The sequence below is a fragment of the Phaenicophaeus curvirostris genome, chromosome 5, assembly GCF_032191515.1.
Source record: "Phaenicophaeus curvirostris isolate KB17595 chromosome 5, BPBGC_Pcur_1.0, whole genome shotgun sequence".
Classification (NCBI taxonomy): domain Eukaryota; kingdom Metazoa; phylum Chordata; class Aves; order Cuculiformes; family Cuculidae; genus Phaenicophaeus; species Phaenicophaeus curvirostris.
In genome coordinates this window covers 47,291,864-47,306,913 of record NC_091396.1, presented here as the reverse complement: position 1 = coordinate 47,306,913, position 15,050 = coordinate 47,291,864, and the positions used below count along the sequence as shown (strand labels likewise).

Below are 15,050 nucleotides of genomic sequence, written 5' to 3'. Positions count from 1 at the left end.
ACAAGGCAACAGTTTTTGTTTCAGCTCTCCGTGTTTATTTAGCTGTAGCGTTTGTACACGCCAACGCCTATTTTGTACAGCTTTACCTCGACAAAACCCACCCCACTCCCTCAGCCGCTCCCCCCGCGCGGGGCGGGACCTGCCCTTCCCTTTCCTGCCGCGCCGCAAGGCCTCCTGGGAGCTGAAGTCCGCCGCGACCTCTGCGCCGCTGCCGGGCCTCGCCGCAAGGCCTCCTGGGAGCTGAAGTCCTCTGAGTCCTCTGCGCCGCGGCCGCGCGCGGCTCCCGAACCCGCCGTCCCACAGGGCCGTGCGGGGCGGCGCGCCCGGAAGGCGGCTCCGGCGGCGGGCGGCAGGGCGGCCAGTTCAAGTTGCCATAGCGGCGGCGTGGGGCGGTGTGCGGGGCTGCGGGGCGCGCCCGGGGCAGGGGGTCGGCTTCTCCCCGCCGCGGTGAGGGCTGGGGGCCTCGGCGGGTCGCTCCCCGGGGCTTTCGCGGTCCTGTCCCGGGCGGAGGGTCCGGGAAGCCCGCGGAGGCGAGGACAGGCGTTAGTGAGGTTCTGTAGGTGCCCGGCGGAGCCTTAGGTGAGGTGATTTTTTTTGTTGTTTTTTTCTTTTTTTTTTTTTTGCGAACGGGTTGAAGGAGCCGTGTGCTGTGCGGTGGTGCTGAAGAGCGCCGGGAAGGCGCTGTCACGGGTTAGCAACGCGAGGTAGTGCTGCTGCCTGGAAGCACGGAGGTGGAATGTCACCGTGTTGGATTGATGCAATATGTGAAGCATTTCAAAGTGGAATATTTCCATTTAAGCTAAAGTACAGTTACGTTTTGTCTAAGGGGTTGTGGTTTTTGAAAGTCAGACAGAACGTTCCTCTGATAGCAGGTTTTCTTTTCGATGGTGTTTTCTAGACTTTGTTCCGTGAAAATGATAACGTATGGTGTGAGGAACGATTTGTGCTAAATGGATGGCTCGTCTGTAATCACCTCTGCTTGGAATCCTAACTAGTCTGAAAGGCAAGGTCAAACAGAGAGCTGGAGCCAGCTTCAAATTAGTAAGAGCTTTGTTGCAAAGTTTCATAACATCAAAATTAGACGTTGGAAAGCAATAGAATACACATAAAATTTCTGGGAAAATTTATACGTGTGCATGTAAGTAGGCAATATATTCTGTAATTAGCCTTTGCACAGGATTGATGGAGTTCATTCCCACATATTACCCAGGCCTGATAAAGGATGCTTGCTTTCTAAAACTCCAAAACTTAGAGAGTTTTATTTGCCAACATTTTCCTATCAGGATCACCTTCCTGGCTCAGTTAGAAACACTTGAGGAAAGAGCCTTTCAGGTGTCATCTTCCCCCTTTTTGGAAGGTTTATCGATTTTTTTAATTTAATTTAATTTAATTTTATTTTTTTATTGTGCTCCACCTTAGCTATAAGGCTTCAAATATGCCGTTAGCACAAAGATAGTTACCTAGTGATAGAGGCGTCTGTGTGGAGCTAAACAAATAAAAGCACTTGAGAAGTAATCAAATTGCATATACCGAGTTCACCTTTTGCTTACTTGAGCTGGAGAGCTTTCTGTTGAGACTGCCAGCTGTATTTCATCTATTCTTTACCCTGCAGATCTCTTCAGAAGAGAGTCTCCTCTTAACTGAAAGAAACTCCCTGTTTTCTACAGAGCAGGAAAACACTGAGTACTGATGTCTTTCCTTAGTGCAGGAAAGGTTGTAAAATGTTTAGGTAGACTGCTGAAAACCAGTAAAAAACAAATGATTCCCACTTTCAAGTAGGTTGTATGATCATGTCCTGAAATCAGTTTAAGATTTTGGAAAAAGTGATACTAGGCTTTTTTTTTTTTTGGTTTAAATTAATAGGCAAATATGCGTGCAGAATATTTGTACAAATTCACACTTTTTTAAAAATATAGAATGAAACTTCTGTAATCTTTTTTGAAATGAGGATGTTGCTTTATATGAAACAAAACTTCTTCAACCTAAAAGTACTTACAGTTCCTCTTAGGTTGTTCACGAGGACAAAGAGGAATGCTACTTAACTATAAATTAAAAGTCATCTTCAGACAAAACTTTCTTCTGTGCCTAGCACTTTCTTTTATGTTTACTTTGTTTACTAGCCTTTCTTCAGTGCTTTAGCCAGTGAGTATCTTAATGACCCTATTTTTGGACAGCTGGATACAAACCAATTAATCTTTTTCTGCTGTAAATCTTAGTTTCCTTTTTGATTTCCCTAGTGTCATAGCTTTTCAGTAGTTGGGCCTCTTATGGTTGAGACAGTTCTCGGAATGATGTTTTCAGCAAATAAGTCAACTGCTGTTTGTTATTAATTTCTGTCAGTGCCCATCTCTTTTCTGACAAGTCTCTATACTTGTCTAACTAGAGATATGTGTAGGACCACGTTCAGAAGCTTATTATCAAAAGAGTTAAAAATTTTTAAGAATTTAGTTCCCATCAGCTGAGATGCCATAACCTGTAGAATTCTGCTGATTTATGCCATTTCATCTGGAAATGAGTTACAACACTTTCTATGATTTGAATGTTCTTAAATATCTCACTGTTCTTAATTTCTCTGTCTTATCCTTAAAAACCCCTTTTTCACTAATGTGAAACTGATAATGTTGTGATTATTTTAGGGCTTTCAGCTCCTAGAAAGAAATGTGACATAGCGGAATTAAGAGTTAAGCCTAATCTTTCACTTGGAACTGTTTGTCTCGCAGGCAAGCTGTAAAAAGTATATAATGTAAGTTTAGTTTCTCTAGCTGTCTTCTGTGCAGTACTCTACATACAGAATAAATCCAGTGTAGGCTTTTCTGCCCGGTTAGGGAGGAAAAAAGAATTTTCTTCCTGTGATACCGTGAATGGAGTACTGAAACATCTAAGTTGCCAAAACAACATTTACTATGACTTTTTGTAGTTGAGATAATATCTGACAGATAAAGACCATCAATTGTTTGCAATGACCATTAAAATTAAATTTTTTGTGACTAAGAATGATAACATTCAGGCAAAATATGCTGGTATGTAGGTTCTCGAGTACATGAAGACTAAATCTCTGTGGATTATTGTCTCAGGGTTGAGTTTCTGATCCCTAATGAGGCTGATCTTGTACATAATTCTTAGTGTGACCATTAATAGGGTCTCCCCTTTACTTGCTTTCTTAAAGGTATTTTCACAAAATGGTTTGAAACTGAAAATTTTGTTAAGCTTGGAGGAAACTGATCACTGAATCAGTTGCTTATTGGGTTTCTAGTGATTGTGCCACTTGTCATGATTGGTATGATCAGAAAGAGATATTTTGGCCTAGAGAACTGACACTGCAGTTATAGGAGGTATTAAAAACTACTTTCAAATAGATGATGCCAAACTTGTTTGACAGAAGTCTCATTTCATGCTTATTGGTGATACACATGGTCTATGTGCTGCAATATGGATCTTGCTGATGTCCATATGAGGTTCTAGTAAAGACTGAGGGGGAAATACAGCTTGATGTAGCAATGCATAGGACAGAGTAAGTTGTTTGGGTTTTGTTGTGTGTTTTTGTTTATTTTTACTGAATTATTGTAAAAATCAATAGTATACCATGTTATTTCTGACAGTGCTTTTTTTTTTTTTTTCTCTGTCTTTGAAAGTATTCTGTATTTTCTGTTTCCCAGTGCGGGCACTGTTTATGCTTTCTCAGCTTCATTTAGTCTTCATTTCAGCTTACTAGAGTGAGGGGTACTGGAATAGTGAATTCTGATACTGGCAGTGAAAACGTGCTTTAGTGAGATAAGGGGAGAGAAGATGAGATAAAACCATCACTTCAGTAAATGAGGGGAGTATTAATGTACTTGAGCACAGACTGAGTACATTGATTTACTCTCCTTCCATATTTGAAAAGTTTCTATCCAACTCTGGAGGACACAAATTTACAACCTTTTAAAAATTATATATAAGGCTTTGGAAAAACATCAAGTTACATCTAAATAAAGGACAAGAATTGAATCTTATCCATGGTTTTTTTTGAGAAACTTTGGCTCAAAATGACACCTTTACTCTGGCTTTTTTTGTGTTGACAACAAGTTCAAGCGTTTGCCAGTCTATTTCTTCTGTCCCAAAGAATGGTCATACTGTCTGTCCCAACAACTGATGTTAATACTGGTCTTATGATGATGATTCTGTGAACCTTAGGCAAACTGCTGTACTGTGAAAGAGTTTAGCAAAAAGTTTCTATTTAACTTACCTTTTGAGGGTTGTAATTTTAATCAGTCTCTATGTGACTTTACTACACTGGTCATAGCTGTCTGTAGCTTTTAATAATTTCTTTTACCGTGTCCTATTTTCCCTCTTCTACCTCATCATTAAGATTCAGCAATCCCCCTTCTCTCCTCACTAGCTGTATTTCTTCTGCCTCAAGTAATTTTTGAGTTCTAGTCAACTGAATTGCCCCAGCATCATCGTAATGGTGTAGGTTATGTCGTATTAACAGTGGATAAAAGAAATAGTATTTCACAAATTAAAAAGTTACTCTTATTTTTATGTCTTGTGTGGTGTTAGCTTTTTCTTTCTATAACATGACGTTGTGGATACATATGCAACTTGAAATAATAAAGCTCTTGAATAGTTTTTCTTTTTACCTGTCTTTCTCCTACGAACTTCTGGTTTCCTTGCTGTATTTGTCCAGTTGGGTAAATAGTGTCATTTACAAACTTAACATACTATATTACTTTGTTAGGTCATTCAGTGAAAATGTATAATTAATTCACTCTAGGTTCTTAGTTGATTCCTCTCTCCAATTTGACTGTGTCTATTTATTGCCCCGTGAGTTCTAGTACTTACCCAATTTCTCTTACGTTTTAGGAAAGCATAATTTGGTTTGGTTCTCTATCTTACTTTCATGAGTATTGTGTGTCTAAGGTTTAGAAAAAAAAAGAATGACTTCTACTGCTTCTTTCCTGTTTAATAGATTTAATTACGCATAACAGATCAATTGATTTGATATAAATGGATGCACATTTTTTGAGAACGAGTCTTTTGTTGGGAACTTAAAATAGTCTGTTTTAATTTTTCCCACATATCTTAATGAAGTTGATCAATCTATATCTTCTTGGCCACAGTTTTCTTCATTCCCTTGTTTTTAAGACATTTGCCTTCTTCCATAGTATCTCCAATTCTCTTTTAGTCATTGAGATACTGGTTCTAGACTTGCTTCAGAAAGTTATTTACTTGGAGTTATTTGTCTTAGTTAGCACTGGCCAAGCTGAATAAATCTTAGCTAGTAGTGTAACGCAAAGGGGAATGGTTCTGCAGACCAGACCAGTTGATAAATCTTTGTCTCTATTGTATGTTTTGAGGGAATAATTTGCTTTTGGCTATGGTCTGACACTGGGTACCAAACGCTTGGAAGTAGTGAGAGTGCATCTTTTGATTTTTCTCTTTGATTGAGCCCTGCCTCTTGGGCACTGCTTCATGGTATGAACAGATGTAATGACTGAGTAGCAGTTGGAAGATCTGCTTCAAAAGTACAACTTGCTGACCCAAACTAAAAAAGCTAATGTAAATGTAATCTGAATATATGAAGTTGCTTTGAGAACATTGTGCAAGTCAGAGACTGTTCAGTTACAATCAGGATTTAACATTCATTACTTTTTCTGGTCTTTCTGTCTAGGTTTCAAGATACTAATGGCAGATTCATCCACTGATTCAGACAGCTTTCTGAGGGGTCGAATAGGAAGGCGGCCACCTTTGAGAGCATCCCACAACAGAGCTTGGAACTATGGTGCTGAAGAAGTTACAGAGAAAATCCATACGTTAGCAAGCACTTTACAGGTTGTTTACAAAATATGATTTTAAAGTGTTTATAATAGCGTCTGAATTTCTGTAACATAAGGTGAAATTTTCATTTCTGAAGTTGTGGAAAATATTGTATTGATGAGAAATGTTGCTTTCTGTGCAAACCAGAAAGGTTTTGGGAAATTGATTGTATTGCCTTTGAACTGAAAGTATGTGACTTGTTACGTTTTTATACAGTTGTTATTTCAGAAAGTAATAGGAATGTTGTTAGTAACAGTGACACATTTGGTAATACTGTTTATAAAGTTAGCAAACTGAGTAATACCAAATAAACTTTGTCAGATTCTCACAAGAGGCATTAAATTTTGTCACAGGAAGTTCCAGACCCGTCTTTGTTTTCTAGTACTGTGTAAAATTTCCTTATTTCTGATAAAGTAAATATGTAGGCAGTCAACTGCCTCATGATACAGCTTGTAATTAAAATACAATATTTTTTAGATGTGGAACAGTGTAGTGAAAAGCAGCACTTGTAAACTTGTAAGAGATCCATACCCAAGAAGGACGACGTATTCATCTAATTCCTGCTTCTTCAGTGGAGGCAGCAAAGGAAATCTCTGAATCTATTTTGCAAGTGGAAGGAGACATTGAACTATCTTTACATCCTTTATTGTTTGAGAAGTCATTCCAGTTCTTATCTAACTGACAGTTCTGAAGAGCTATTTGGGGGGACTTATGTATTATCACTTGTGCTGAAGCACTGTTCGGCTGGCAATATGTATTTTTTTTGTTTTTTTCATATTTCAGAAGAGAAAAGCTATATAGAATGCTGAATTTAAACCTTGGAACATCCTAGCTGGAAAGTAATCATCAAGCTAGAAAAGGGATGAGTCAAGAATGTCATCAGACCGTTTTTTAAAATGGACTCATTGGTGTTGTGATGTTTCTAATTTCTTTCTAACTGCTCTTCTGAAATTCTGGTTTTAATCTAATTGGTTTTCATGGACTGCTCTTTATCTGGTCAGAGTGTGCTCATGCAGAGACCTCACTTGATGTGCTGCTCCTCAAAAAGTTGTTGTTTCTCAGACAGTTACCTGCCTGTAAAACAGAATTACATTAAGATCTTTGGATTAAAAATATTTTTCTACAGAATGCCTGAAAATTATAAAACTTTTTATTTGAAGCAGAGGCCTTACTGCAGTACTGCAAATTATGGTGTATTTTCTTGGTTTATGTTTTTTGTTTTTTTTTTTTTTTTTTCCTTTAGATGTGCTCTTTGTCCTCATAGGATTTTGAATGGTTAAACCCTTTAAAAAACACTTGTGTCATCAATTTACTCTTGTAAACCAAGAATGTTAAAGAAAACAGTAATATCTGATTAGAGGAGGGTACTGTTTTGACTTTTCTTCCTCAACCTTGTGTTTTAAGGATACCAACAGAAATCTAAGACATGTTGACCATTTACTAGGACAATACAGAGAATACAACAAGGAACAAACCGAAGCAATAGCAACTGTGAGTAACTTTCAATTTATTTTAACTCCTTAAATCTTTTCTTTTAATAGCATTTATAGCTGAAATCTTGATAGTAATGTACAGAATGCAAGTATATCTAGAGTTAAGTAGATGTAAAAGAACTTTTCCTGTTTATTTGAGCAGTGTAAGTCCAACTATAGTGATACATTATAGAATGGAACTCTGGCAGGTTTTATAGCTTCATTACTTTTCTGATTTATAAGCACAAAATAGATTATTATGTTATGATGCCATGCCAAATACAAGGCGCATAGCTGAAACAGAGTACTAAGGGAACACGTTTCTTTTGCCTGAAAAAGCAATAGGATAAAAGATGAATCAGAGGAGGGAGTGAGATTGTGATCATACTGATGTATTTTTTTCCTGTTGTAGAACAACAGCTGAATCTCTTGACAAGCTTTCTCTAAATTGCAAAAGAGATGAGATTCTCATAAATAACAAGCTTCTACAAAAGGTGTCTGGAGAAAAAGTAAACAACTTAGTGCTAGTAGGGTAGTAGAGGTTTATAACTTTGTTACAAACAAACTACAGCAGGTACTGCCTTGAAACAGGTGCATAGGATCTGTAAGAGTATTTTGAATAAGGGTAGACAGAAAGAAGGAGCAAATTTTTCTCCAAATGGGATGTGTGTTTAGGTTCTGTTAGCTATGCTGAATATTCTAATGTCTGACTCTTGAATTCTTTGTGATCTTTTTCTTAAAAAAGGCTTTCTTTAGACCATTGTATAGCATATTTGCATTTATGAATCGGTGACTATTGGGCTGCTGAGGAGCTGTTTATGAATTAGTCTCACTAACTCACTTCGAGTGGCCCAGTGTCTGCTGGTTAATCAATACAAAATGTGCTACTTAACTTAGAGGATTAGGAAGTTCTGCTACCTAGGACTTTATTTCATTGTTGCTGTTGTTGATTCTCTAGTGATTGGAACATTGTACTCTACATAAGTGCTCTGTTCCAGAGCATTGTTAGTCTCCTACTGATTTCACTGTTGATCTGTGATTTTGCTATATCCCCAGAGATCAAGAATAGTAGAGAAAAGGTTCTGTTCCCCTCTTTGGAGAGGGACAGAGAGAAAGATGATGAAGAGAATATTTTGGGATGGGTCTTTTTGCTCATGTGATGCTTTGTAGGGATTTAAAAGCAATTAAGCTTTGAAGGAGATCTATTTTTGTGGTGATTTTTTTTTTTTTTTAGATTTTAGTATTTTACTGATGGCAGTGATATTTGTCTCTTTAAATAAATGAAAAAAAAGAAATGGGAAAAGTCTAAAACATTAGGCACTGTTCATAGGATCTCAGCAGCTTACAGATGAGATACTGAGTAATGGAATTCAGATTGGTGAATAATAAGAATATTCTATTCAAATTTGTGGGTTTTAATATCTCTGTTCTGCTGTCACTATCTTGAAGTTATTTTTTAAAAGAACACAAATACCTTAAACTGTAATGATATTGATAATGTAAATTATAACTCAATTTTTCAACAATTTTTTTGGCCATTATTCTGATCTAAATAAACAGAATGAAGAGTCAGGTTGTTAATTATGGACACTGTAATGTTTCTTTGTTTAAAAAAATAAAAATAATTACAAACATCTGACTGTCTGCTTTTGTGTAGAAAGAATTAAGATGAGTGCTGTAAAGCTAAAGCATGTGAGCTGAGCACCTGTAACTTAATTCAGAATTTTTACTGCCCTATTAAAGAGGTGAGGTAAGTCTTTTACAGAGTCTAGTTAGATTTGCAAATTGGGTTATTGCTGTGCCAATTTGATCCTCTGGCCTTTTCATAATTTTATTTTTTAATGTTTAGCTTTTTGAATACAAGGGTTATCTCTTGTTACACGTATGCTTTGTTGTATCTTTCTCCCTTAGCCTCATTTTTGAGAAAGCATTGGAAAAGACTTAAGATTTTTTGTTTGAGTTTCTTACATGATATTATTATGACAACTTCAGTATCACTAATGAAAACGTAATACTTTAAAAAGAATGTAAACAAGCTTAGAAAGATTCAGGAAGGATTCAAAGTAGTATTTTAGGCTTTGGAAAAAAAGTGTTGCCCAGAGAGAGATCCAATGCAGTGTGTGTAATTCTGCAAGAATAAAGCAGCAGTTTAACCGTTGTGTGCAAGCACCTGTTAAGAAGAAGAAAGGTGAAGCTTTAGAAATCGATGTGTTATGGATTGTCAAATAAAGGTATGACAAAAGCAAATAGCTAAGAACCACAGTTAGCCAATGCAGTCTTAGAAAATAAGATGCAAGTTTGAAAAATGAAGAACTTATTTAGGAATATAGTTAGTTTTGAACTCAAGCTGGGAATGGCTAACTTTTTCTGAAAGTGTAACTGCTAAAAGTTAGGGCTTGATATAGATCTGCATAGGGCAATTTTATAGCCATATGTTAAATTGCTTCCAGGTAGGGCTGGTAGAAAAAGTCTGATTTAAGTTGTTTTCTGGATTTTGCGGGACTTCTATTGAGCATTGCTGGCAAACAGGTCTTATTTTGGTTGTAGGAGACATACTTTTCTTTTGAGTTTTCCTGGTTTGTTGCACCACTGGTTTAAGAAACTTGATATTTGAAGCTTCCAATTTGGAAACATATTTTGCTGGAGTTATGGGAATATGAAATCTGAGACATTGAAGAAAAGCTGTTGCTAATTAATAGTTATACTTGGCTTAAAAGTAGTTTTGAGTCCCTTAATGGCTTCTTTGAAAAACAGTATTTTACATATATGATTTTTTTTTACATCAGTCTGTGTTCATGTTTCAGTAAATTGTAATTTCTCTGCAGTTAAAAGACACAATGGAAGAGTCTATAGGTCTATTAAGGAGCCAACGATTAACCCGAAATTCTGGAATGAGAAGTGCTTCTCTCTCAAGCTTATACCCTAGTGATCTTGATGGAGAAGGAGTGTCAGGTAAAATACTTAAGGTATTTGATTATACTTAAATAATGTCGTATAGCTGCTCTATGGAAAGAGGAAATTAAGAAGAAAGCTGTGTAAAGATAGTGATGTCAAAAATCATCATTGATTACTTCAAAGAAATTCTGTTTAGAAATTTGGGAGACCTGCATTAAATTATGCAGTTGTTTATTACATTCTTATAGCTTTCTGCTGCATAGTCTTTTCTGCTGATACCCTTAGTGATCTAACAAAACACTGATTCTTTCAGTAGAGAACATTCCTTGTCCACTGCGTGAGCTGTAGATACATACAAGTTAAAGGTAGTTGGAAAGGATATTGCAGCTTCTGAAGCTTTCTTCACAGCAAAAAAGAAAGTTAGATTTTAACAGTATAAGATTGCAAACATGTGAAACATTATGTAAGGCTTAGTGGAAAAGGAAAAACTAAACCAATGTGTAACCTACAGGAAAGTGTTCTCTTTGTTGTACATCTCTCTGAAAATTCATTATATTTTAGGAAAAAGTGTATTTGGGAGGAGTAATCCTTCTAGAAGTAGCATTTAATGTATTTTAGTAGGAAAATATAGAACTCTGGTTTTTCTAATGTGAAAGCTGTAAATTACTGTAATTTGAAGTGAAAATAGATCCAGATGGAGGAAAAGCTGTTGCTTGGGCAAATAAAATTTGAGGAAAAAGCTACCTATTCTTTTGGGGAACAAAGGAAATGTCTTTCTCATCCATCACATATCCATATTCCAGAAGTACTTAAATTAAAGAATCCTGGGAAGAAGTATGTCTGTGCATTTTATTTAACTTCAGTGGTTGTATTGTCTGCAGTATGGCCTATAAGGATATTGGCAAGATTAAACATACTTTTTTGTGAAACAAATGAACAATATCCGAGATGAAGTTTTGTCTTATTATTTATTCTTTAATCTCTTATCTCATAAAGGGAACCGCCACTTCCTGCCTACTTCTCCTCTCAGGGATTATGGAGACTCACAGGGCAATAAACATCGAAGGCCTAGATCTGCAAGTGTTCGATTTGTCAATGAGGCAGATAATTTGGACCAGGTACAGATCGCTAATGGGAGTTGCTTCCCCAAGCAGGCAATATGTGTTCACCAGGCTCTTTGCTTTTACATCAAATGAGGTGGTTCTGATGGTGCAGCTAAGAATGTTTCAGCGATGAGGTCTGCTTTCCATGTTACATGCCATTCTCTGTCAGTCAGTCACCTCTTGTGTCTGTCAATGTCATGAAGTTTCATAAGAGAGAAAAAAATCCAGATGGTTAGTGATATCAAAAGGAATGTATGAAAACAATCTCTGTAGATTTACACCATGTAGGATAAAGAAAAGTAATCTCTGAATATGTGATTAACATTCACTTACATGCTAAAATCCCTTGTGGCTATAAAAGGGATTGTTCTACTTTGGTTAATGGCACATGATCTTAGGGCTTTTGCTGTTTACTTCAATGTAGCCTGGAGTGATTTTGAGTCATCAAGTTCTCCATCTTGATTATGGATCTGACCTGTGAGTGGCATAATTTGACCCTGTACTTCAGGCAGATGATGTGAGGAGGAGAGGATGTGTATGGCACTGGTAACTTCCATACCGCTCAACTTGTGTCCACTTGCAGATTCTTCAGAAAAAAATAATTACTTTAATGGATAAGATTATAGTCTTTCTGTATTCTATAGATGGACAGCAGACTCGATGATCCGGTGGGTCTCTTCCAACCTGGTTATTCTATGATTCTATGATTCTATGAACTGCTTGAGAGAATCCCTGTGTGTGGACTGATTTTTTCCAGGAGAAATGTATTATGAGTGACATTGAAGCAGCTGATAGAAAGGTGTTTGTGTTGACTTTGTTACATCTGTTTCAACTTCCAAATAATTAATTTTAAACTTAACCACAGTACATTCTCTCAGTTGACTTTTGGGGAAGTCTTGAGTGCTACAGAAATTCCTAGACTTCTATTTAACCCCTTTCAGTCTGCTTCTCCCCCCATTCCCTCTTCTCCCAGGGTTAGTGTGGAACATGATGTTTGGAAGGAAATATTGTAATATGGAAATGTCTCCTCCTAAGCTTCCAGAAAGCTTATTACTATTTTAGACTACTTCTAAATTTTTTATAAATATCTTAGAAATTTTATTCAAGGGGAATTTCTGGAATATGCACACAAAATTCCTAGTTTATCTAAATAACTATATAAGGAAATAGCTTTTTTCCTGTTTTGATTATAACTACTGGTTTATTCCTTATTCTTACCTTTTAGGGAGTAAATAGGAGTTTACTTATCATTAATTATTTTGTAAGAACAGTATAGTACTTTGAGGAATAATGAACTAGAAGTAGTTATTGCTCATGGTACCTCATGGACAATAGGTAGAAAATGGGGCAGAGATAAAGCAGTACTGCTTAACTAAAGCTGTGCCTTTTTCTTCTTTCTGTAACCTTATTCACATTCTGACTGCTTCTAGTTAAGGTAATTTTCCAGCTGAATGGGCTTTTAACACATTTGAGCCTCGCTGTTAGGTTGATACATTCTGAAAATATGCTGTTTTTTCAGTCTCTTGGGTCAGGTTGAAATTCTGGGTTAGTCACACAGTGGAGATGGTAGTGTCTGTGTTTGAACGTAGAGGGCAGTCAGCTGGGCTGAGGAAGATCCAACTTTGTGTCTGGGGTGTAGAACAAGGGGATATTATAAACCAGAGGTTTTAATAATGATTGTTCTGGCCACTGATCTTTTGGCAGCAGTACATTGGATTATGATGGATTGACTGTCACTTTTTATCCCACAAAGGATGGATGACCTATTACTTTTTTTATTTGCTCCTTTAACTTTGACTGTAAATTAGTGACGTGCTGAAAGAGGGAAATGGGAAGTTTTACAAAGATAGGTGGTTTTGTTTTTTTTTTTCTTAAGCTCTTAAAAAAAGCATTCTAGTAGAGTATGTGAAGTCTTGGGCAAGGTAAAATACCATTCCTCAGTGCTTTGGTAGTTCCTGAATACACCATAGTGTTCTTCTTGGTCACTTCCAATTTCATATGCCATCTTTTTACAGCTGAACGGAACTCTGTTTCACTTATACTAGGAAATGTGTCTGTCCTGACTTCACCTGTTCAGATCTTTCGACTTGCTTTGCATTAGGTCAGTAAAGTGGTGCAGTAGTGGGCAAACAAAATGAACAACTTCTCAACAACGGGGGGGAAAAAAAAAACCCAACATAGTTGGGAAACTTGGTTTAGCAAATAATGTACTGAAAATTGAACTTTACTGAGCAAGTTTTATGAAGGGTTGATTGAAATAGAAACATGCAAGCCTCATCCACACATCCGGGCTCACCTGTAATTCATGGAATTTTGTATGTTATTTTTATGTGCTTTATTTTAAGTAGTGTGTGTATATATGCATCTTTGGAATGTCACAGAGTTCCTAGGCATTGGCTTAATTTTTGTCCTTCAATTTACAGCTGCATTCCTTCCACCAGTCTCTTCGGGATCTTGGTAGTGAACAAGTTCGCCTAGGAGAGGACATCAGTCGAGAGCTTTCAAGAAGAAATCGGTATAAGTAGAATATAGCTCCATAATAATTGTTATGTTTCTAAATAATTCTTAAACTCCTTTGTTCTTTTGAATGAAAAAAAATAATTTTGAGGGAGAGTGGAGTGTTGCATAACATGTAGATTAAAGCAGTATTATGAACTGCTTGTTCCATGTCATCTTGTGCAATATTTATAAATGTAAATAATGCCTATCAATTCTGATTCTTATAGTATATGTGGCTTTCCCCCTTTTTTAATATATTAACAAAACAACAAGGACTTGGGAATTTCTGTTATTACAACTTTGCTCCTTATTTGCTCTTGGTACTGGAGTCTCCTGAGGGCAAGCTCTCATGCAGGCCATAATGTCTTTTTAAAGTACACACTGTGTCAACATATGGTGCTTTACTTAACAGCAGTAACAGGAGCTACTGCTGTTCAAAATAACGGTGTAGACATGTTCATAATTGTGTACTTGTTGACTTAATACCTAGCCTTTCAAACTATATGCTTAGTTTTCTTCCCTTGAGGAATGGGAATGCTTTTTTATGATGAATTTTCCACTTGAGGCTGGTCTGTAATTATGCTAGGAATTTAGAGACTATAGAACAAATTCAAGTAATATGAACTTCCGGGAGGTTGATGCTTAAAGTTGTCACAGTTGATATTTAATTTTTGCACAATAGAATATTGTCTTACCTATATTTTTCTATGAAGGACTGATGCTGAATTAAGAAGGACTCTAGAAGAATTGTCTGAAAAGCTTGTTGAGTCCCAAAACCAAGAAACGGTGAGTGTGACTAACATAAAAAAATACTTATATTTATTGTTCTAAGCAGGATGTGGGCTTCAAGTTTAATATGTGTGTTGGTAATCAGTGCCACATACTAGTACCTATATCTGAGCATGATCTTATCTACGTTGCTATAGGTTGTCAAAATGTTACCCTTCCATAATGAAATCAGCAAGATCAGGTTTTTTTCACATACTGTTTAAAGTAAAAGTGAGTGTTTTACAAGTGTGTATGTAGTGAATTTTTCTGCTTCAAAATTCATGATCTTGGGGAAACATTATCATCCAATAAAGCTATGAAAGCTGAGGTGTTGAATGACATTCTTTTAGGGAAGAAATAAATGCTGGGCTTCAATTTGCAGAAGAAATAGGTAATTAGGGAAGATCTATCCACGTGTGATGAATGCTCAAAAAGTGGACTTTTAGAAAACAATATTAGAATAAAAAGACACTTAGTGATAATCCTGTACAGTAGTTATCAAATCACTTGTGGCTTG

General features: G+C 36.6%; 1 protein-coding gene across 1 annotated transcript in view; it reads left to right on the top strand.

Annotated features, from left to right (window-relative positions):
* Positions 1-330: 330 nt before the first annotated feature.
* The window catches only part of CEP128 (centrosomal protein 128), a 135,184-nt gene continuing 120,464 nt past the window's right edge, over positions 331-15,050 (top strand). Inside the window, exons 1-7 of the mRNA XM_069858630.1 lie at positions 331-392; positions 5,651-5,811; positions 7,201-7,287; positions 10,094-10,220; positions 11,160-11,281; positions 13,690-13,781; positions 14,479-14,551. Coding sequence (XP_069714731.1) covers positions 5,665-5,811; positions 7,201-7,287; positions 10,094-10,220; positions 11,160-11,281; positions 13,690-13,781; positions 14,479-14,551 — 648 coding nt within the window. The 5' untranslated portion in view covers positions 331-392; positions 5,651-5,664. The remainder of the gene's footprint in view (positions 393-5,650; positions 5,812-7,200; positions 7,288-10,093; positions 10,221-11,159; positions 11,282-13,689; positions 13,782-14,478; positions 14,552-15,050) is intronic.